We start from the raw sequence: 19417 nt of genomic DNA on the forward strand, positions 1-19417 counted from the left end.
TGCAACGCAGGAGGACTGACATGGTTGTGGGCTGGTCAGTACGGCGAGGCGAAGGACGAGGCTGGGGAGTACTCACGGACACCCGAAGGAAGACAGAGGGCGGGACGATGGAATACATAATTACGGCGTGGCGATTACGTCGCTGGTATCTCCTTTTTGGGACTTGACATGTACGTGTAGCGATCGCCATGCTGTACATCGATACCTCCTCCCCCCGCGACGTCCTCTACTGTACCTCCTTCCACCCTCCCACAGCGCGCTGACACCAACCGCCAAGGACCGCGCCACCGTGCCACCATGTCTCGTTTCGTCAGGGCATCCAAGTATCGGTGCGCCGTGTCCGCATCCGCCCTTTGTCCGCGAACTGAGCGTTCCTCTCCGCAGCCACGTCTTTGGCCAACAGGGTAAGAAGGAATATGGCTTTGACAATGTCAAGGTGACCAACAGCGCCTGGGACACCAACCTCATCGCCGCCTCGTCTGTACGTCCCACCTCCTCCTCCTGGCGCCAGGCAACCGCGCAACAACACTGACCACCCTGACACGTAGCGCTACATCAGTGTCAACTGGAACGCGTCCGGCGGCGGCGCGTTCGCAATCCTCCCCCTCCCCTCCCCATTCGAGCCTCTTCCCTTTGGCTTCCCGACCAAGCTCCCCGACCTCATCCCTCTCGCCCGCTCCCACTCCGCCCCCGTCCTCGATACCGACTGGTCGCCCTTCAACGATGCCATGGTCGCATCCGCGGGCGACGACGGCAAGGTCATGCTCTGGAAGGTCGAGTCTGCCGCGTTCGAGGGCTGGGGCACCGAGCACTGGGAGCCGCAGGACTTCGACCCCGTCCTCCGCATCGACGTCTCGCCCCGCCGCGTCGGCCAGGTTCTCTTCCACCCGACCGCGAACAACGTCCTTGCAAGCACGACCAGCGAACATACCGTCAAGATATGGGACCTCGAGAAGCCCGAGGCCCCGAGAGCCCTGCTCGGTGGGCATGGCGATGCAATCCAGAGCCTGGCGTTCAACCCGAGCGGCAACCTGCTTGTGACGACCTGCAGGGATCGCAAGATCAGACTCTTTGACCCGCGTGTCAGTGGAGATGCGGTCCGCGTTGCGGAGGGACACGGTGGTATCAAGGTGCGTCCAGTTCCGGTATTGATCACTGCGGCTATATCCATCCAGGAGCTTCTGTGGGAGGCTCGGTCAGCTCCGCCTAGCATTGCGAACCAGAGATGCAGCCCTGCGTCATAACCGTCTCTTACCAGGTTGCTTGATGGGTCCAGCAGCTCACGAATGACACAATGATTCCAGGGCGCACGTGTAGTTTGGATGGGCGAGCGCGACAACATCGCCACGACGGGCTTCAGCAAAATGAGTGACCGTCAGATCGCCATCTGGGAGACCGGTGGACTGAGTAACATCAAGATGACGACGATCGACCAGACGTCAGGCACTCTCATGCCGTTCTGGTCAGACAACAACATCCTGTTCCTTGGTGCGTACCGTACGTACCGCTTGACATGGCTTCGCTGACCTGTCCTGCATCCAGCTGGCAAGGGGTAAGTATTGTGCGTCTACACTGAAGTACGACATTCATGCGGCTCGCCAGAGATGGTAACATCCGCTACTACGAGTACGAGTCCGACCAGCTCTACGGCCTCGCGGAGCACAAGTCGTCCGACCCGCAGCGGGGCATGTGCTTCCTCCCGCGGCGGGCGCTGAACGTCTCCGACTGTGAGATCGCGCGTGCCTACAAGCTCTCCGGGTCCTCAATAGAGCCCATCGCGTTCATCGTCCCCAGAAAGGTGCGTCCCCCCTCTGACGCGCACAAACATCCGCCTGACACTCCTTTGCGCGCGTACAGTCCGACTCCTTCCAGTCGGACATCTACCCACCTGCGCCGTCGTCCGAGCCCGCACTCACAGCGGGCGAGTTCTTCAGCGGCAAGACCACCCCGCCGAACCTCGTCAGCCTCGACACGGGCGCGATTACCGCGGGCGCGCCGCCCTCCGCCGTGCCCGTGCCCAGCGCGTCAGTGCCGACGAGGACCGTGAGCGCGCCGACGCCAACGTCCGTGTCCGTGCCGAGCATCTCGGTAGAAACGACGCTTGCGCCCACGAGCGCGGCGGTGCGGAGGCCGGAGCCGAGCCCTGTCGCTACGCCTGTGGAGCCGAGGACGCCGCTGCGGAGCCATTCGGGAGACGTGCGTCGTTCTGCGGTTTCTGGGCACTCGGTACTCATTGGGCGTGTTGCAGGACGCGAGTGCGGTGAAGGAGGAGAACGCGCGGCTGACGGCGGAGCTGCGCGAGGCGCGGGCGCAGATCCGGAATCTGGAGCTGCAGGTGGAGAGCATCAAGGCGAACGCGCGCAAGGCGGCGGCGCTGCTGGACAGCTGAGCGTGCGCGATGCTTGGGGGTTGTCTTTGGGGCTGGGCGGGAGGGTGGATGGGAGGAGGCAAAGTGAGAAATCAGGGGAGTGCGAGGTATGCTTTGGGTTGTATAAGAGGCGCAGGCAATATCTGTTTCTATGCTATATCTCGAATCCGCGGACTGCAAACGTGACGCACAGCTGCCTGGTCTTCTGAGTCACTAGCTGTGCAAGTGGTGATACTGACAGTGATAGGCGATACATATGGGATTGTCGTGCAGGAATTCGGTGAGTCCGCATCTATCTCAGCGTTTACTCGTCTGCTCACCGTTCCTTGAGTTGCATATATACCGACTACGCAGGCCAGGGATTTGGTGATCCCGTGAACCTCGGGATCAGCGTATTGACATAGATCAGCATCGCACCCAGTCCTGTCGGTGGCTTGCGGTCCGATGAGGACAGCTGACTCTATGACGAAGTGTCTTCTTGTACGGCCTGCATGCTATATGGCGAGCTCATCAACCCAGGAGACCTCAGAGAGGTGACGTGATGTGCTACACCCACGCTCAACACCCGCAGAAGGGTTCTACTAAGACTGCTGACCGTGTTCTGGCAGTTCGTGATGGTATTGGAGGTCACGATTGGCCGTCTCGTGGACAGAGCGGCCACTAAGGTGGCTCGAAATGTCTAGGATGCATATGCGCGAGCAGGCGCGGCGCGAGGCTATATGTAAGATGCTCGCATTGCAGGCGATATCTGTGCGGACCAAGATGACCCTTCGTTCGCTCCTGGTCTGTCTTTCTCTCGGAACATATGTTGCGTGCTTGGCTCCTAGCGGCCCCTGGGACGCCTTCAACTTCGCGCCGGCATCACGGACAGTCTATCCTGTCTCAATCCGCGAGACTAGCGGCAATGTCTCTAGCATAGGCGACGGCCTAACCCTCAGCGGAGACGGTTCATACGTCACGCTTGACTTTGCTTTTGAAGTACGTTCTCTGCCCGTATCTCTGCTCTGCACGCTTCAGAGAATGACGATCTGAAGGTTGCAGGGCCCATATCGCTTTACTTCGACGACGTCTCCGAGAGTTCCTCCATTGCCCTCTCCTTCACTGAGTCTCCTCTGTTCATTAGCCCCACCACATCCGACGACTCCGACACCGTTTCCGCGGATATGTCCTATGACGGCGTCCTCAACGTCCCTGCTCCGCTGCCAACTGGCTATTGGACGCAGCCGGCGGCTCAGATGAGGGGCGGGTTCCGCTTCCTCACGATCGTCTCAACCTCGGACGGAGCAGTCTCGTTCTCGAATGTGTCTTGTGGACTGAATTTCATGCCGCATGTGGAGTCACTGAGAGACTATTCGGGATATTTCTATGCTGCGGACCCAAAATACGTTGACCAGAATTTCCTGACAAAGGTAAGCTCATCGGCTCCTGATGAACAAGATGCGTTACTGATGAACTGGATAGATCTGGTACGCGGGCGCATACACAGTGCAGATTGATACCATTCCGTACGATACTGGTAGAGACCCAAACCACCCTTCGCCAGGTATGTTCCTCGCTCGTCTCAAGGGGACCCAGTAGCTCAGGCATGGCCAGGCTGGGCGAACAACTATCCCATAGGCAACACGGGGGCTGTACTGGTAGATGGTGCCAAACGCGACCGGTGAGTGCAGTGTCGCATTGACTGCGAGACGTCTCCTTATCCCTGCACAGGTCCGTCTGGCCAGGTGGGTATCATCACGCTGCGGCAATGCTCGTACTCAGTACTGCAACACAGGTGATCTCGGCATCTCGCTACCCACCCAGTTCGTCTCTACAAACGACCTCGTCACCACGCGCAACGCCCTCGACACGCTCTACGCCATGCAGAGCGCATCGGGCGCGCTGCCTTACTCCGGGCCGCCGATCAGCGCAACAGCTGGTAGCGACACCTATCATGCGTGGACGCTCGTCGGGACGTACACCTATGTCCTTTATTCCGGAGACTTTGCGTGGCTCCAACATGTCTGGAGTAACTATACGAGAGGCGTGGAGTATCTTGCGGAGAAGGTGGATGAAACCGGGCTCTTGTACGTGACGGGGGTTTTGGACTGGGGTAGGATCGGGCAAGGGGGAAATAATGCAGAAGCAAATGCTCTCTACTACAAGGTATGGGCCATATCTAACCCCGTCTCGGTGCTGCTGCCGCTCACGATTTGCTCTTATGCACAAGGTCCTTACGAGCGGCGCCGACCTCGCGTCCTGGCTGAACGACACCGACCTTGCTGATGCCTACGCCACGAATGCATCGGCCCTCAAGCCGATCTTCAACGATGCTCTCTGGCTCGCAGACCGCGGGATGTACCGCGACAACCTCACGACGACGTTCTGCGCACAGGACTCCAACTCGCTCGCCGTCGTGTTCAACCTGACCGAGAACGCGACGCAGGCGGCATCGATCAGCGAGGGATTGACGGCGAATTGGGGGGTTTACGGCGCCACTGCGCCTGAGCTGCCTGACACAATCGCGCCCTTCATCGGCGGGTTCGAGGTTCGTATGATCGTTTATGTGCGTGGGGATCCTGATTGATGGCATGAGGTCGACAGTTGCAAGCGCATTTCATTGCGGGGAGGGGTGCTCGCGCTCTGGATCTCTTGCATCGCGAATGGGGATACATGCTCTACACACCCCTCAGCGTGCAGTCGACCCTGCTCGAAGGCTACACGACGAACGGGTCGCTCTAGTAAGACTTGCGCTTTGTCTGTCTTGGTGCATCTGAATCGTCGGCCACAGCTTCCGCTCCACCGATGGGTATGACTATGATGCATCCTACACAAGCCATGCCCACGGATGGAGTACGGGACCTACGTCTGTCTTGTCGTTCTACGTCCTCGGTCTGCAGATCACGGGGCCGCAGGGCCAGACGTGGGCCGTCGCGCCGCACACTGCGGGCTTGCCGTACGCGGAAGGCGGGTACGAGACGCCGCTAGGGTGGTTCGGCGTGCGGTGGTCGTTGGACGAAGGGTGGTGGAATGCGACAGTGTGTACGCCGGAGGGGACTAGCGGGAGTGTGACGCTGCCGGTGAACGGGACGGTCAGCGTCGACGGGGATGCGGCGGCTCCAGATGATAGCGCTCTGCAGCTGAGCGGGGGGAATCACACTGTGTCTGTACAACTCATAGCATGACCATGGGCGGTATCGGGCACAGAGCCTCCCGCGTGCCATCGGTGCAACGTGAATCGAAGGTCCACCGGACATTCAACTTTGCCCCAGTTCGGCGATGACATGGCCCATGACGCGGACGCGTGAGGTCGCACGTTGATGCCTGTTTCCCATACAGACCTCAAATTGGCAAGTGGATATCCTCTAGAGACGAATGTTTGCCGGTCGGCAACCCGTTCATAATCGCAGTGTATGGTATCTGAGGCTGCACGGATGAGCTGTCGTCGATACGGACGAGCTGTCGTCGATACGGACTCTCGATCAAGTGATGCTCTCGACAAGTCTGCCAGATGAACACGGTGAGAATACCTGGACGGAGTGGAGCTCGAGGAACGTGTTCGCGTTCTCCGGACATGGAGTCGAACGTGCGGACGAAGCGCGTCGAGTTGTTGCTTCGCCTGGTAGATTGATGCTAGAAACACAGTGGGTAGCTTGTCCGAGCAGGCGTTGAGAACTATACGGAGTGCAGCCAAGACGAGTGAACGTGGAGGCGGTGAGTAGCCGCGTGTTGCGGCGGGAGCGGGGAGCGGGGAAGCACGTGCGTGCCGGAGAGCGGGTCCGGAGCAGAGATAGGTCGTCAGTCTCACCGACCCCTCTGTCCGCTTTCGTCGTCGCTCTCCGTCTTCGCTCTGTATCGCTAAATACGCCCGCCTCTAACTTATCTCTCTAACTTACTCCTTCCTCCCCCGCCCTCCGAGTCCCCGCCGCCGTCCCACACGTCGGCTGCAGCTATCTCCGCCTCGTCTTCACCGCGCAGCTCGCTTTCGTGCGACAGCTCGCCGCTACATCCCCTCGGGTGTAGCACTCCGGACCACTCGATCTAGCCAGGAGTCGCCACGACTCCTCTAGGTCGCCGAGTCCGCCCCTCCATCGTATGACCGCGCTCCATGCTCACTTCCACCTACGGAACCAGCAGGCCTTTCAGCGCCTGCTCGATGGCGGCGGGGGCCCCCGACCCCAGCCCCCCGGGCTCAGCAGCAGCGGGGGCAAGTCCTGGAACAGACCGAGTCCCTTGAGCGGAAACGCCTCAGCACCGCCCCTCGATGTCAACGCCCGCGACTGGCTCGGACGCACCGTCCTCCACCTCGCAGCCGCAGCCCAGGACGCCGCAGCCCCCGAGTATGTCCGTATGCTGCTTGCACACCCTGACATACAGATCAACCTCACGGACGCTGAGAGCCACTGGACCGCCCTCCACCGTGCGCTCTACCACGGGAACCTCTCCACAGCTATCATCCTCCTCCAGCGCCCGGACATCGACATCACCCTCCGCGACCTCGAAGGCTACACCGCCTTTGACCTCTACAACTCCACGCTCGAGGGTACCAAGCCCGCGAGCGATGACACCGGCTCGGCGGATTTACTGACATGGGGCGCGAACCGCAACGCCGCGCTGGGCCTGGGCAACGGTGACGACAGAGTGTATCCGGAACAGGTCGTCGTCCGCCCGCCAGAGGGATCTGCAGTGTCGGAGAAGGAGAGCATCGATGCCCGATTTGCGCCTATCCATGTCCAGCAGGTCGTCATGTCGAAGCTTCACACAGGTGCGCGGCGATCGTTTTCTTTCGGGTTCTCCTTATTGACAGCGTCACAGCGGTGGTCACCTCCGAGCCTCGCGCCAACCTGCGCGTGTGCGGCTTTGGCAGCGGTGGTCGTCTGGGGCCCGGCCAACATACGCAGTACAGCCTCATCCCGCTCGCGCAGTTCAACAGCACCGTCGATTCTGTCGCGCTCGGTCAGGACCACACGCTGCTAGTCACCAAGTCAGGCGAAGTCCACAGTTGGGGTCTGAACAGATTCTCGCAGTTGGGATATGTGGTCGAGGTGGCGGATAGTATCCGGGCCCGGGGAGAGGAGCCTATACAAACGACGGCGCGGAAGGTGGTAGGTCCCCTCAAGAACAAGGTTGTGTTGGGTGTCGCTGCATGCAAGACTGCCTCGGCGTGTTGGACAGCTGGCGAGGTATACACTTGGGGCACGAACAATGGCCAACTGGGTGAGTACTACTTCAACGCTCTTCATATGTCCTGACATGACTCCCGTCCCAAGGCTACGACAAGTCCGCTCACCCTGTCCAAGTCCTGCCGCGCGTCGTCACCAAAGTCTCCCAACCCGTAATCTCCGTCTCCATTACCGTATGCGTTCTCCGTCTCCAGTCTCGATAGCTACTAACCCCTCGCAGGACAACGCCATGGCATGCCTGCTCTCCACGCAGGACGTCATCTGCCTCTGGAACGACGGACACTTCAAGGTGAACTTCCCCGCCCAATCGTTCCCCTCCGAGATCGCCGCGTACCGGCCGCCACACTCGATCAGCAACGCGAGCATCGAGAAGATCACGAGCTCGGAGGGCACGTTCGCCGCGCTCTCGAGCAACGGCGAGCTCTTCACGTTCACTGTCCCCGCCGGCGCGGAGTCCGGCGCGGGCGGGAGTAAATCGAGGGCGGCGATCGTCCCGCAGCGTGTCTGGGCCCTCAGGAAGAAGTTCACGGCTGTGAAGGTACGTCAGGCACCGTGATACACGCTGCGCTGTTCTTCTCACCTTGTCTCGTTTCCATCTATGTTTAGGACGTCGCTCTCGGCGCGGACGGCTCGATCATCATCTGCACAGAGTCGGGGCATGTCTTCGTGCGCACGCGCACGGCCAAGCCGGGCCACGGTGCCGCAGGCGGGGCGGCGGTCAAGACGCACAAATTTACGCAGATGCCTTATTTGCAGCGCGTCGTCTGCGTGTGCGCGAACGTTACGGGCGCGTATGGCGCGCTCAGGGTGGACTATGTTCCCCCGCCGGTCAAGGTTGTGGGTCGGCTAGTCGCGCAGGACCTCGCGGAGGTGCAGCCGTGGTTGCGGTTTGATGCGCTTGTGCAAGAGACGGGGAAGGGCGTGGTCTCGCCGACCGAGGTCGTTGGATCTGGTGCGATGGCACTCCTGAATGAGGATATGGAGGAAGAGATCATGGATGACGAACGCGAGGACTTCGTCATCCAGAAGGACATCAGAGACATTCGGACCCTCCTCACCTTGCTTGAGGCCCTCAAGGCAGCATACGCTTCCGAGCCCGCTCGCAGTCCCTTCGAAGGCAAGCGCCTCCCGCATGGCGCCGACATCCTCATCCAGGTGCACTCGTATGAGGTCCCTGCGCACCGCGTCATGCTCGCCGCGCGTTCCCCCGCCCTCGCGCGTCTCCTCTCGGGGGGCGGGGCCATCCAGGACGCGAGCTGGCGGTTGAGCATCAGGCTCCTCCCGCCGAGGTCGCCCGACGCGCACCCGCGCCTCGCCATCTCTGCGTGCCAGCCGCTCTCCGTCCTGCTATTGCTGACCTACGTATACTCCGATGACGTGCCCGCGCTGTGGGACCCCCGCGTCGGCCTCGCGCTCTCGGGTGCCATTCCTGCACTCGGAGTGCGCCTCGCACAGGTGAAGCAGGAGCTCCAGGCTCTCGCACGCGTGCTTGAGCTCCCCGCACTCTCCGCCTCGCTCGAAGCCCCCGTGAAGCGCGTGCCCAAGCCGACGATGGTCGCCGACCTCACACGGCTCTTCACCTCCAGCCAGATACAGCCACAAATGCAAGGCCCACGCGGGGCGCGCGACCCGCTCGCGCCCGACGTCGTGCTCCGGCTGGCAGACAAGGATGTGCGCACGCACGCGCTGGTGCTGCGCGCGCGCTCGCCGTTCTTCGCGGCGTTCTTCGACGAGGAGGAGTGGACGCGGACGCGGTGGACGCCCGAGGGCACTGTCGTGGTCGACCTCCGACATCTGCGCTGGAGGGAGATGGAGCTCGTGTGTCGGTGGATGTGCTGTGGCGGGGATGCGGAGATGTTTGATGTCATAGGTGAGTCCTCCCTTGAGTGTTGCGAGGTTTACGGAGGGACTGATGGAGGGTGCTGTAGAGCATGTCAACTCGGTTGATGACTTACTGGACTTTATGTTCAATGTCATGTCTGCGGCGGTGCGTACAACGGGTTCTCAAGGCAGGTAGACGGGCTGACAGTCGTTTGCTTTAGAACGAGCTTCATCTCGACCGTTTGATGTTCCTCTGCTCCGAAGTCATCCTCAAGCGCGTGAACGTGCTCAACGTATGCGCCGTGCTCTCTGACGCTTCGTTCTACCACGCACTTCCGCTCGTCGCCTCGTTGCACGCCTACATGGCCGCGAACATGGAGACAATCCTCGAGAGCCGTATGCTCGATGACCTTCCCCTCTCCCTGATCAAGCAACTCTCGGTCTTCGTGCGCGAACAGCAAGCCCACAAGTATCCCGTCTCGCGTTCAACTCTGCTGGTAGACCGCGCGATGCAGTTGCACGGCGCATGGCTCGCGCTGCAAGACATCCCGCAGCCAATCGTGTCCACACACAAGATGGGCGCTTTCAGGGACTCCCCGCGGCTCTCGCCACCTGGGCCGGGCAAGCGCAACCGCCGGACGTCCCAGTTCGCGACGTCTCCGCCGAGCAGCCCCGTCGTGCGTCCGGTGCTCGCGCCGCCGCCGTCTGCACAGAGCTTTCCCGCGGATGACGAGGTCTTCATGATGGACGATGCGGGGCCGTCTACGCCGAGTCAGCCGGCTGCTCCTCTGCCCGAGGCTGCTGCAGGGTGGCGTGCTATTTCCTCTGCGCCTAGGTAAGTTTGATTTGAGTCCGAAGCTGTGCGTATTTCTCACTTGTCGTAGGGTTGACATGCGGACTATCATGGCGGAGACGGAGAGCAGCACCTCAGTGAGGCGGACCCCTGTTCCAGGGCCCATCGCACGCAAGCCTAGCTCGGAGATGCCCACTCCCTTCCGTGGAACGCCTCCCAAGGCCGCCAACTTCCCTGTGCTACCCCGCGCCCCGTCGGACTCGCCATGGAGGATGCCGCAGCCCCCGGTCACGCCGACGAGGCCACCGGTAGGCCTGCCTTCGGTACCGACGCCTGGTAGCGGCGGTCGGCCAGAACAGTCGTCCGTATCTCGGCCCACGGCGACCGCACCGGGGACGCAGCCTCCCACACCGACCAAGAAGCCTGCGGCATCAGTGGGTATGGGACCTACCATCACGCCGTCGAAGAAACCAGCACCAGCCAAGCATTCGCCTGGAAGCATCCGCCGCGTGTCGTATGTATTGTCTTGCGTATCCATAGTTCCCCGTTGTACTGACCGGACATGCAGAAGCGGCAGCGTATGGACTCTCCCTCCCGTCCAACCTGTCGTCCAGTCGTCCACTACCACTGGCATGTCCTTCGTGGCCATCCAAGAGCTTCAACGTGAACAGGATCGCGGGCCCGACAAAGACAAGCGATCGCTTCTCCAGATACAAGAGGAGGAGCAAGCCCGACAGGCCGAGGAAGACTTCTTGAGGTGGTGGACCGCCGAGGAGGCGCGGCTCAAGGCTGAGGAGCAAGGTGTTCCTCAAGGTTCTCAACGTCCCCAGAAGTCGAGGAAGCCCAAGCCGTCCAAGCCCAAGGCTCCCAAGGCTGAAGCGGCTAGTGGACCCTCTGCTGCCCCCGCTTTCTCTTCCGCTCCGAAGCAGGACCGCGAGGCTCAAGGACAAGCCAAGAAGCCCCGTAAGACTCGGCCTGCGAAAGGCAGCACTGCTCCCAAGTCGACCGATCAGTAGTGTTCGTTCATGTTTGCTTTTTACCTTAGCATAGTGCTGTTCATTGTCCCGACATTGCATCCCCGTCCTTTGCCTCTATGATACCGTGGACACGCTCTACGATACATGTAACTTATGCATGTGCAGAGACTGTTAGATCTGTTTGAGCAGGGATTGTAGTTGTGATTAGTTGTGTCTGTACGAATACAACATGTCCATGCAGTAGTACTACAAGATTATACAGTACACCATTAGGTTCAAGTCTATTAGTGCTCCAAATCATGCATCGTCAGAGGATGAAGTGTTTTCTTTGGTGAAGTCGATGGGTGTGGACGATCCGATAGTTGCATCCGGCTCGTGATTGTCCTGAATGACCAACGTCGAACCGTCGCTGCTCGCCCGGATGGTCACGACGTCTCCATCCCTGTCATATCATTAGTATCCTAGACTAGCAAGCTCAGGCCATCGGAGGAGCGTACCTGATCGTGCCGTTCAGCATCTTCTGTGCAAGAGGGAAGAGAACCTTCGTCCGGACAACCCGCGCGATTGCTCGTGCACCATAGATCTCCGAATAGCCCTGCTGAGTGAGCCACTCCCGTGCAGCGTCGTCGACGTCGAGAATGATACGGCGGCCCTTGAGGCGTTCCGCGACGTCATTGAGGCGCAGCGAGACAACCTGGAGGATCGACTCCCTGGAAAGCTTGTTGAATACAAGCATCGAGTCGAGTCGGTTGAGCAGCTCCGGTGGGAAGTACTCCGATGTGCGTGCGAGGACTTCGTCACGGGCTCCCTGGGTGACTACGCCATTGTTGTCGGATGCTGACTTGTGCGCGAGGATGTCGCTACCTGCATGAAGTTAGTCTTATGAGAAGCTATAAGAGTAAGAGTCGACTAGGCATACCAAGGTTGCTCGTCAAGCAAATGATGGTGTTCTACGAAAGAGTCAGACAACGCACAAGCAACGGAACTCGGCTTGCTTACCTTGAAGTCAACCTTCCGACCTTGTGAGTCCGTGATACTACCCTCATCGAGGATTTGCAGCAAGATCATCGCCACATCCTTGTGCGCCTTCTCCAGCTCGTCGAGCAAGATGACGGCTTCAGAATCAGATTGATCAGCGTTCCAGTGATGAACTGTAGCAATAGCCGGATAACTCACCATATGGCTTCCGCCGGACAGCTTCAGTAAGCTGACCACCCTCTTCAAAGCCAACATAGCCCGGGGCTGCACCAATCAGTCGCGACATGGTGTGGCGGTCGTGGTACTCCGACATATTAATATTGATCCTGAAGACCATATATTAACGACGTCATCACCAGAGTGGAAGCATTACTTACAGGCCACGCTGTTCGTCGTTGAAGAGGAAGCCGGCAAGTGCCTTGCAAAGCTCGGTCTTTCCGACACCAGTAGGACCGAGGAAGAGGAAGGAAGCCACAGGCCTGTTGGGTGCCTGCAGACCTGCACGCGAGATCCTGACGGCGTCGCTGACAGCTGCGACGACGTGGTCCTGGCCAACGACGCGTTTGCGAAGGGTGTCTTCCATCTACAAACGTCCATCAGTATCCCAGTCAGACTAAAGCAAGCATAGGTTACCCACATGCACGAGCTTGTCTCTTTCGCCCTTGAGCAGGTTCTGCACTGGAATACCTGTACTCTTGGCCACGACCCTCGCAACGTCGTCCGACGTCACCCTGTCGTGCAACATGGGCATCGGGCCCACATTCTCCGCATCGCTTTTCTCCGTCTCCTGAGGCAGCTGTCTCTCCAGCTCCGGAATCGTCGCGAAGCGCAGCTGGGATGCACGTTCATACTGGCCCTGGCGCTGGGCGACCTCGAGCTCGTACTTGGCGTCCTCAAGCCTGCGCTTCAGATCCTTGATGCGCTCGAGGCGTGCGCGCTCCGCCTGCCAGACCTCAGTGAGGCGCGCGGCCTCGGCGCGCTTCTCCTTGAGCGCCTCCTCGACTTTGGTCCGCCGCTCGACGCTGAACACGTCTGACTCGTTCCGGAGCGACTCGCGCTCGATCTCGAGCGTGACGATCTCGCGGTCGAGCGACTCGAGCTCGTCTGGTTTGGACTCTTGCGCGAGCCGCAGGGCGGAGGCGGCTTCGTCGACGAGGTCGATGGCTTTGTCCGGGAGGAAGCGGTCGGAGATGTAGCGTGAGCCATACACAGCCGCTACGACATTTTGAGTCATTTTCCACCACCGCAGCTTCTAGGATAGTGGCAACATACCAGTGACGAGTGCGCCGTCGGAGATACCGACACCATGGTGCACCTCATACTTCGGCTTTAACCCACGCAGAATGGAGATAGTGGCTTCCACTGTCGGCTCTTCGATCTGGACAGGCTGGAAACGCCGCTCCAGAGCAGCATCCTTACCGATGGTCTTGCGGTACTCGTCCGCTGCGAACGCACAGATTATCAGTATCTAGAAGACCAAGCGGAACAACGGTACGCACGAGTTGTTGCGCCGACAAGTTGCAGACCCCTGGCAAGGGCGGGCTTGATCATCTGCCCAGCGTCGATGCTCCCTTCAGCTTTGCCGAGGTTGAACAATGTGTCTGTCGGATGTATGTCAGGTTGCGTGCACAGGTAAATACACGAAGCACCACTTACGGACTTCGTCAATGAAGCAGATAACGTTCCCTGCCTCATCTTCGATATCCTTGATGAGAGCCTTGAACTTCTCCTCGAACTGGCCACGGATCCCAGATCCAGCCATGATGGCGGACAAATCGATAGAGAGCACCCGCTTGTTTTGCAGGGACTGCCACATGGTTGTTGAGCCAATGATCCTTCGAGCGAAACGGAGAGTATAGAACGTACCTCGGGCACCTCCCTGGCCACGATACGGCTAGCAAGGCCTTCGAGAATGGCTGTTTTACCAACACCAGGCGGGCCGATAAGCTGCAATGAACAGAGGCATCAGTTAGTGATTAGAATTTGAAGTAGTACAGCTTATAAGGCACTCACGACTGGGTTCGACTTGGTCCGTCTCGACAAGACTGTATGCGAGATGAAAGGCTTGAGAGTGTGCGGGTACATTATGACTTACTTTGAATTGTTCTCCGAATCTCTGAGGTAGAACAAATCGGACTTGAGCAGTTGACATTGAGCTTTGGAGGAGGCGTACATACCTTCGTCGCGGCCAATAGTTGGGTCGAGCTTGCCTTCTCTTGCCAACTCCGTCAAATCCACGCTCTATAGCATCATAACGTCGTTGAGAAACAAATTTATATGGTATGTAATTGAAGCCTAGTGGCCGTACGCACAGGGTCTGTGCATCACATGCATGGTTGCCTGAGCATTCCGTCGTACGCACTCTCCAGCCTGAGCACGCTCATTCACACTCAAGAAAGCTAAACGAAGCGCACAAAGGATGCCCATGCATGTTCAGCACAGACCCTGTCCGTACGAGCACGGGCCGAGCTACTCACGTATTCCTTCAGCGCCTCGCCCTTCTCGTGCTGAGGACCCATCTTGAACGAGAAGCCTCCGGGCATGCCCCCGCCGCCGGGAGGGCCCTGCGCATAGCCTCGCACTGCAACATGGGGTCGCCCCAGCTGTGCTGCAAAACGTGGTGCTAAACTTCGCGCCGCCTGGGGCGTACGCAAAAGTGGGTGCTGGACGAGGGGCGTAGAGATGAGCGACCGCCTGGGTACTGCTGTCCGTGCAGCAGCGGTCGTACTTGCGACTGAGTTGCGCAACATCGCGAGAGAAGTTGGGAGTGAGAAGAAAGAAAGAAGCAGGAATATATAGAAATTGGGAGGCGTAGAGGAGGTCGCAGGTCGCGTATTTGAGGAAAGTGACAGGGCCGGCGCAACGCGTCCGACTCGGGCTCGTAAGCGCCCCCGCCTTCGAGCGCGTTCTCGCGTCTTCGTCGCGTGACCTCGATCGGTGCGTTCGGGAAAGGCAAGCCCGGGCTGTCCCCGGTGCGGCAACTCGCGGGCCGAGCGCCTCCGGGGACCTCTCCGCGAGACTGCAGTCGCCCGGGGCGAGAGTCGATGTTCCTCCGCTCATGCACCGCGCAGCTCTCGCCCAGTCGCGCAGGGCATCCACGTCTGCTCGTCGCGGCCACTCCTTCCCGTTCCCAACGCATGCCCAGCCCACGCCGCACCAGATCTTCCACCTGTCCGTAGGCGCGAGCCAGCAGGATATCAAGTCGAGATGTCCGTCTTCTGTCTCGGTAATGCGTGATGCCCCCTGCTGACGGTATATTTCTGTGCTAAGGAAGACTACGACCTCGTCCGCGTACACCACCCCGACTCTTCATTCTCCCGCGACCTCTCGCCGGAAGAGCGCCATGCCCGCTTCCAGAGCATAACTCGAGCGTACGATATCTTGAGGGGCGTGTCCAAGGAAAGCGACGATGAGCCTATCCTACGAGAGATTCGTCGGAGGAAGCAGTGGCAAGAGGCCAGGCGAAACGAGCAGATGAGGCGGCGTGCAGCGGAGCTGGGACCTGAGTACGCTGACCCAGAGGTCGAGCATGCACCGCCGGAGCTCAGGTGGCGGGATGTGGTTATCATCTCCTGCGCGGGCCTCGTAAGTCCTTCAGCTTCTTGTACACGTCTAAGAACGGCCTTTATGTGTGGTACAGGCTGTGGCCTTTGCGGTGGCCCCTAGCTTCTTCGGGCCCAGCATCGCGGACCAACGGCATCACGGCGCGGCCGCCAGCCTTGCTCGAGCAAGGCGCGAAGCACAGGAGGTCGGTGACGAACGACGCAAACAGATACGCCGACGTGTTCGGGAGTATCGCGAGCAAGAAGAACGCGAGCGAGGCGAGGACGACGACTCACATAGTTGCAACTGGCAGCGGAAGCGCGGCGCGTAGCACCCAACATTCATATCTGCGGATGGTTGTACTCTTATTGTATATTCTAGTGTACACATATCGATCTCACTTTCCTCCTGGCCTTCACACGGGCACGAATCTGTGGCTCGCTTGACCTCAAGGCTTTCGGGGCAGTTCGAGATGCTCTGGCCCAAAACTATGCGGCAGTAGTTCGTCGATGCTTGTCTCCAACACGCCGCCATCTGCCTTCCCCTCCGCAACGAGCTTGTCGTAGTTCGATGGGACGAGTAGCACCGGCATTGTGAGTGCACAGAATTCACGGAGGACCTGGCGACAGATCCCGCATGGTGAGATCGCAGACGGGACGTCGCTGTTGGACATTGAGTTGCACGCGTCGATTCCGTATTATCAGGATAAGAGATACTCACGTCGTCACCGCCAGTGCAACGAAGGCGCGTGTGCCTTCGCTCTATGTTTCAACTCAGCATATACCCTCGTCATTGATCGAGGTGCTGCTCACCACTGCCTTCACTATCGCCGTCCGCTCAGCACATATCGTGCCACCTGCACCAGAAGCACGGCCCAGGTTATATCTAGCCCATCCCACGAGCTACTCGGAAGATGGGGACGCACCATACGACGCATTCTCGATGTTCGCGCCTTTGATGATCGACCCGTCTGCGGCCAGCAGAGCAGCCCCGACGCGGAAGTTTGAGTACTTGCAATACGCGAACTCCCTCGCTGAAACCCGTTATATTAGCTAGTCTATCTACCTACCTGACAGCGGAACACATCGTCCGCGATGGGCTGAGAATGAGAGGGGCGGGCACGCACCTTCGAACGCAGCCTTGATAAGGCGCTCCCTGTCCGAGACCTCCAGGGTCCACGTCTTGGCGATTGCGGACATGTTGTTACAGACAAGAGGACGCGCTCTGGAGGCCTGTTATATGGGGTCAAGTACGAGGACGTCGCAGGCGCATTTGCCGCATTCAGATTCGAGCTCACCGACCACGATCGGTGGGCGATCGCGGCCCGGGGAGCCGGCGTGCGTGCGTGCCTTCGAAGCCTGATCGGATCTGGTCCAACCAGGGTCCTCCTCAGCGTCCAAGCTCTGTTCGACTCTCCGTTTCACTGCGCTGGACTGTTATCGCCTTCTATGCTCTGAGCATTGCTCTCGAAGGATCGCATCTCGCAACATACACCGGTCAAGTGCTCCCCATGACCTCCACGTCGCGGACCTGGGCCTTCATCAAGACCCTCTAATCCCTTCGATGTATCTATCAAGCTGGTGCTGGGTTGTGTTCCGAGCCTTCGAACGCTGTTGCGGCGGCGGTTGGGTCGCGGGTTCGGTCGGGACTAGTGACTTCTAATAGATAATCATCTGCTGCGTCGGAACTCAACGATTCAAGCTACCGATGCAGGAACGTGTCACGGTCCGCGCAAGAACACAGACATATAGCTCAACGTCCGCGCAAATACCCCTCTCAGCTCCCATACGCTTTCCCAGCTCACCATGGTTTTCACCTTGACTACATACGATGCCTTTCTCAAGGACAACCACATCCTCGTGGCGTATTGCTACTCCAAGGACGGCTCGTCGAGACGTTGCGAACTCGACCTTGACAAGCACCTCGGCAACAATGACGGGTGGTTCGATACTACCACGCCGGACAGGAGTCACGCCTTTTCACACTCGTCGAGAGACATCACTTACAAGGACGGGACGCTGCGCGCGTCGCTGCGGAAGCTGTCCAAAGACTACAACATCACGACCATCTGCCTCGACTCGTACGTCGTGAACGCGAACGGGCAACTCCAGTTCTGCAAAACGCCGTGAGTCGATCCAATCGCCCCGTCGCGCATATGCAAAACCGAACGTTCCATCCACAGAGGCGGGGAAATCCTCTCGTCGTGCCGCGCGTTCTGCCTGACAGACTCCGTGCTGTCCGCGCTCTGCCTGGGCATGGATCACACGTGGCACGCGTCGTCCATTGACCTCAACGGGCACTACGGCGTGTACAAGGGCGCGGTCGTCCCCATCGGGACGCACTTCCACCGCGACGTACGCAACGCGTGCTTCCAGGTGCGGGGCGCGCGGGCGTTGCTGTGCGCGGAAGTCCGCGTCGCGCTCGGGAAGTTCGAGCACGGCGAGGTGGACCTGTCCAACTGCGTCTTCAACCGAGAGGGCAGGCTGACGTTCGTGCTTGACCTGAGCGGCGGCAAGCCGTTCAAGCTGGATTAGTGTACGTGTTCTCATACTTGGGTACCTAATGCGAGATCGCACTGTACGGAAACAGCCTGAGCTCGTGTCATGGATCACCGGTGGCTACTCCTATCCATAGCAGAAGTTTGTTTTGTCTAGAGATACGTCAGTTGCATCGAGAGCAATAGACAGTAGTATGTATGCTTGAGAGTTGCCAATGCGATCGCAAACCCTCCACTGATTCATCACAGTACACCTGCTTCTCGGCGTGAGTTCTCACCTCCCCAGTGCACGGTTTGGTCTAACACTCGACTGAGTCAGAAGGCTCCGTCGGCGATATTGTGTTGTCCGGTGTGTATGCCCCGACCTGGGTGATGATACCGGCGACGCCGGTCTCTACCATCGACTGGACATCTATACCGGTAGGGCCAGTGGAGGACTGGTTTGTGGTATACACGCAGGAATGAACTGTCTTGGCGTGGACTACACCAAGAAAGTCGCCGTTCGCGCCTCTCCTTGCCTACATCATCGGATCCCCGTCGTCAGCACGTACTACGCCCACACGCGGGCGAGCAGACGTGCCGATCACCCGCCTCAACAGGGGAGGTGTCCTCTTCGAGGTCGTTCCCGTAGAGAGACATGACTGCCTTGAGAAGCAGGCGCCGAGGCTGGTGAGTCGGACGGGCGGCTTGGACAGCATCTGCGCGACCTCGACCGTCTCGGAGGGCGGAATGGCATGGAAATCTCGAAGCTGACTTCACCGCGTGCGACGTGCAGGTTGAACCAGCGGCGTCTCGTGTCCGTCGACCTCAGTCGGCGACCCGCGCGGCGCGTCCTGGATAGGTCCCCGAACCGCACCACGACTGCACCTCCACGCAGTCCTACTCACCTCACAAACGCGCGACGGCGATGGCTAAAGATATCTGGGCCCGAAATACACTCACAGCGCGATCCTGGTCAGTGTCAAATTGCTGGCGGGGGAGTGAGGCTCGGATTCCAGACTGCAGTGTTCTCCCGCAATGGGCGCTATGCACAGCTTGAGCTGGACTCGGATGTGCTGCGTTGGCGGCGCTCCGTCGCCGGTAGTGCATATTGATATTGCGGACCGCAGGGGGATGCGCGTAGATGAGGTGGATATCGAGCCCGACATCGATGTTGAGCCACACATATGAAGGCTGAACAGAATGGAGGAGGGTATTGAGCGGCTGCCGCGGATGACACGGACAGGAGCTCAAGCTCAAGCTCAAGACGCACCTGCACAACCACGCGCACGTTTCGGG

At 59.4% G+C, this 19417-nt stretch overlaps 7 protein-coding genes across 7 annotated transcripts; 5 read left to right on the top strand and 2 right to left on the bottom strand.

The window, feature by feature from the left end:
* Positions 1 to 161: 161 nt before the first annotated feature.
* On the top strand, positions 162 to 2389 carry C8Q71DRAFT_824028 (microtubule binding protein; the record flags this gene model as incomplete). Its single annotated transcript, XM_047926252.1, has 8 exons — positions 162 to 329; positions 385 to 481; positions 549 to 1130; positions 1305 to 1488; positions 1543 to 1552; positions 1603 to 1798; positions 1858 to 2196; positions 2249 to 2389. The coding sequence occupies exons 1-8, from the start codon at positions 298 to 300 to the stop codon at positions 2387 to 2389; spliced, it is 1581 nt and encodes a 526-aa protein (XP_047775383.1). The 5' UTR covers positions 162 to 297.
* Positions 2390 to 3130: 741 nt separating this feature from the next.
* Positions 3131 to 5532, top strand: C8Q71DRAFT_713903 (Six-hairpin glycosidase; the record flags this gene model as incomplete). The annotated part of the gene is made up of 9 exons (XM_047920942.1): positions 3131 to 3346; positions 3403 to 3777; positions 3830 to 3911; positions 3962 to 4028; positions 4079 to 4092; positions 4143 to 4513; positions 4578 to 4895; positions 4952 to 5088; positions 5139 to 5532. 9 exons carry the CDS (start codon positions 3131 to 3133, stop codon positions 5530 to 5532), a joined length of 1974 nt encoding a protein of 657 aa, XP_047775384.1.
* Positions 5533 to 6163: 631 nt separating this feature from the next.
* C8Q71DRAFT_909993 (uncharacterized protein) lies at positions 6164 to 11160 on the top strand (the record flags this gene model as incomplete). Its single annotated transcript, XM_047929067.1, has 9 exons — positions 6164 to 7112; positions 7163 to 7564; positions 7618 to 7703; positions 7751 to 8068; positions 8137 to 9400; positions 9459 to 9517; positions 9573 to 10186; positions 10236 to 10658; positions 10713 to 11160. The coding sequence occupies exons 1-9, from the start codon at positions 6443 to 6445 to the stop codon at positions 11158 to 11160; spliced, it is 4284 nt and encodes a 1427-aa protein (XP_047775385.1). The 5' UTR covers positions 6164 to 6442.
* A 159-nt stretch (positions 11161 to 11319) lies between these two features.
* Positions 11320 to 14331, bottom strand: C8Q71DRAFT_253387 (P-loop containing nucleoside triphosphate hydrolase protein). The gene is made up of 13 exons (XM_047917320.1): positions 14277 to 14331; positions 14113 to 14215; positions 13966 to 14046; positions 13756 to 13906; positions 13599 to 13700; positions 13372 to 13542; positions 12737 to 13314; positions 12477 to 12682; positions 12298 to 12425; positions 12121 to 12236; positions 12041 to 12071; positions 11619 to 11985; positions 11320 to 11563 (listed from the first exon to the last, which is right to left on the bottom strand). The coding sequence occupies exons 2-13, from the start codon at positions 14182 to 14184 to the stop codon at positions 11419 to 11421; spliced, it is 2148 nt and encodes a 715-aa protein (XP_047775386.1). The 5' UTR covers positions 14185 to 14215; positions 14277 to 14331; the 3' UTR covers positions 11320 to 11418.
* Positions 14332 to 15123: 792 nt separating this feature from the next.
* C8Q71DRAFT_776495 (uncharacterized protein) lies at positions 15124 to 15982 on the top strand. The gene is made up of 3 exons (XM_047924661.1): positions 15124 to 15308; positions 15374 to 15684; positions 15740 to 15982. The coding sequence occupies exons 1-3, from the start codon at positions 15158 to 15160 to the stop codon at positions 15971 to 15973; spliced, it is 696 nt and encodes a 231-aa protein (XP_047775387.1). The 5' UTR covers positions 15124 to 15157; the 3' UTR covers positions 15974 to 15982.
* Positions 15983 to 16933, bottom strand: C8Q71DRAFT_776497 (cytidine deaminase-like protein). The gene is made up of 5 exons (XM_047924662.1): positions 16769 to 16933; positions 16568 to 16675; positions 16455 to 16498; positions 16363 to 16403; positions 15983 to 16304 (listed from the first exon to the last, which is right to left on the bottom strand). Exons 1-5 carry the CDS (start codon positions 16839 to 16841, stop codon positions 16091 to 16093), a joined length of 480 nt encoding a protein of 159 aa, XP_047775388.1. The 5' UTR covers positions 16842 to 16933; the 3' UTR covers positions 15983 to 16090.
* Positions 16934 to 17322: 389 nt separating this feature from the next.
* C8Q71DRAFT_253568 (Cyanovirin-N) lies at positions 17323 to 18388 on the top strand. Its single transcript, XM_047917321.1, has 2 exons — positions 17323 to 17767; positions 17825 to 18388. Exons 1-2 carry the CDS (start codon positions 17448 to 17450, stop codon positions 18174 to 18176), a joined length of 672 nt encoding a protein of 223 aa, XP_047775389.1. The 5' UTR covers positions 17323 to 17447; the 3' UTR covers positions 18177 to 18388.
* The last annotated feature ends 1029 nt before the right edge of the window (positions 18389 to 19417 follow it).

The sequence above is a fragment of the Rhodofomes roseus genome (assembly GCF_022264815.1).
Source record: "Rhodofomes roseus strain CIRM-BRFM 1785 chromosome Unknown C8Q71scaffold_21, whole genome shotgun sequence".
In the NCBI taxonomy this organism is placed as follows: domain Eukaryota; kingdom Fungi; phylum Basidiomycota; class Agaricomycetes; order Polyporales; family Fomitopsidaceae; genus Rhodofomes; species Rhodofomes roseus.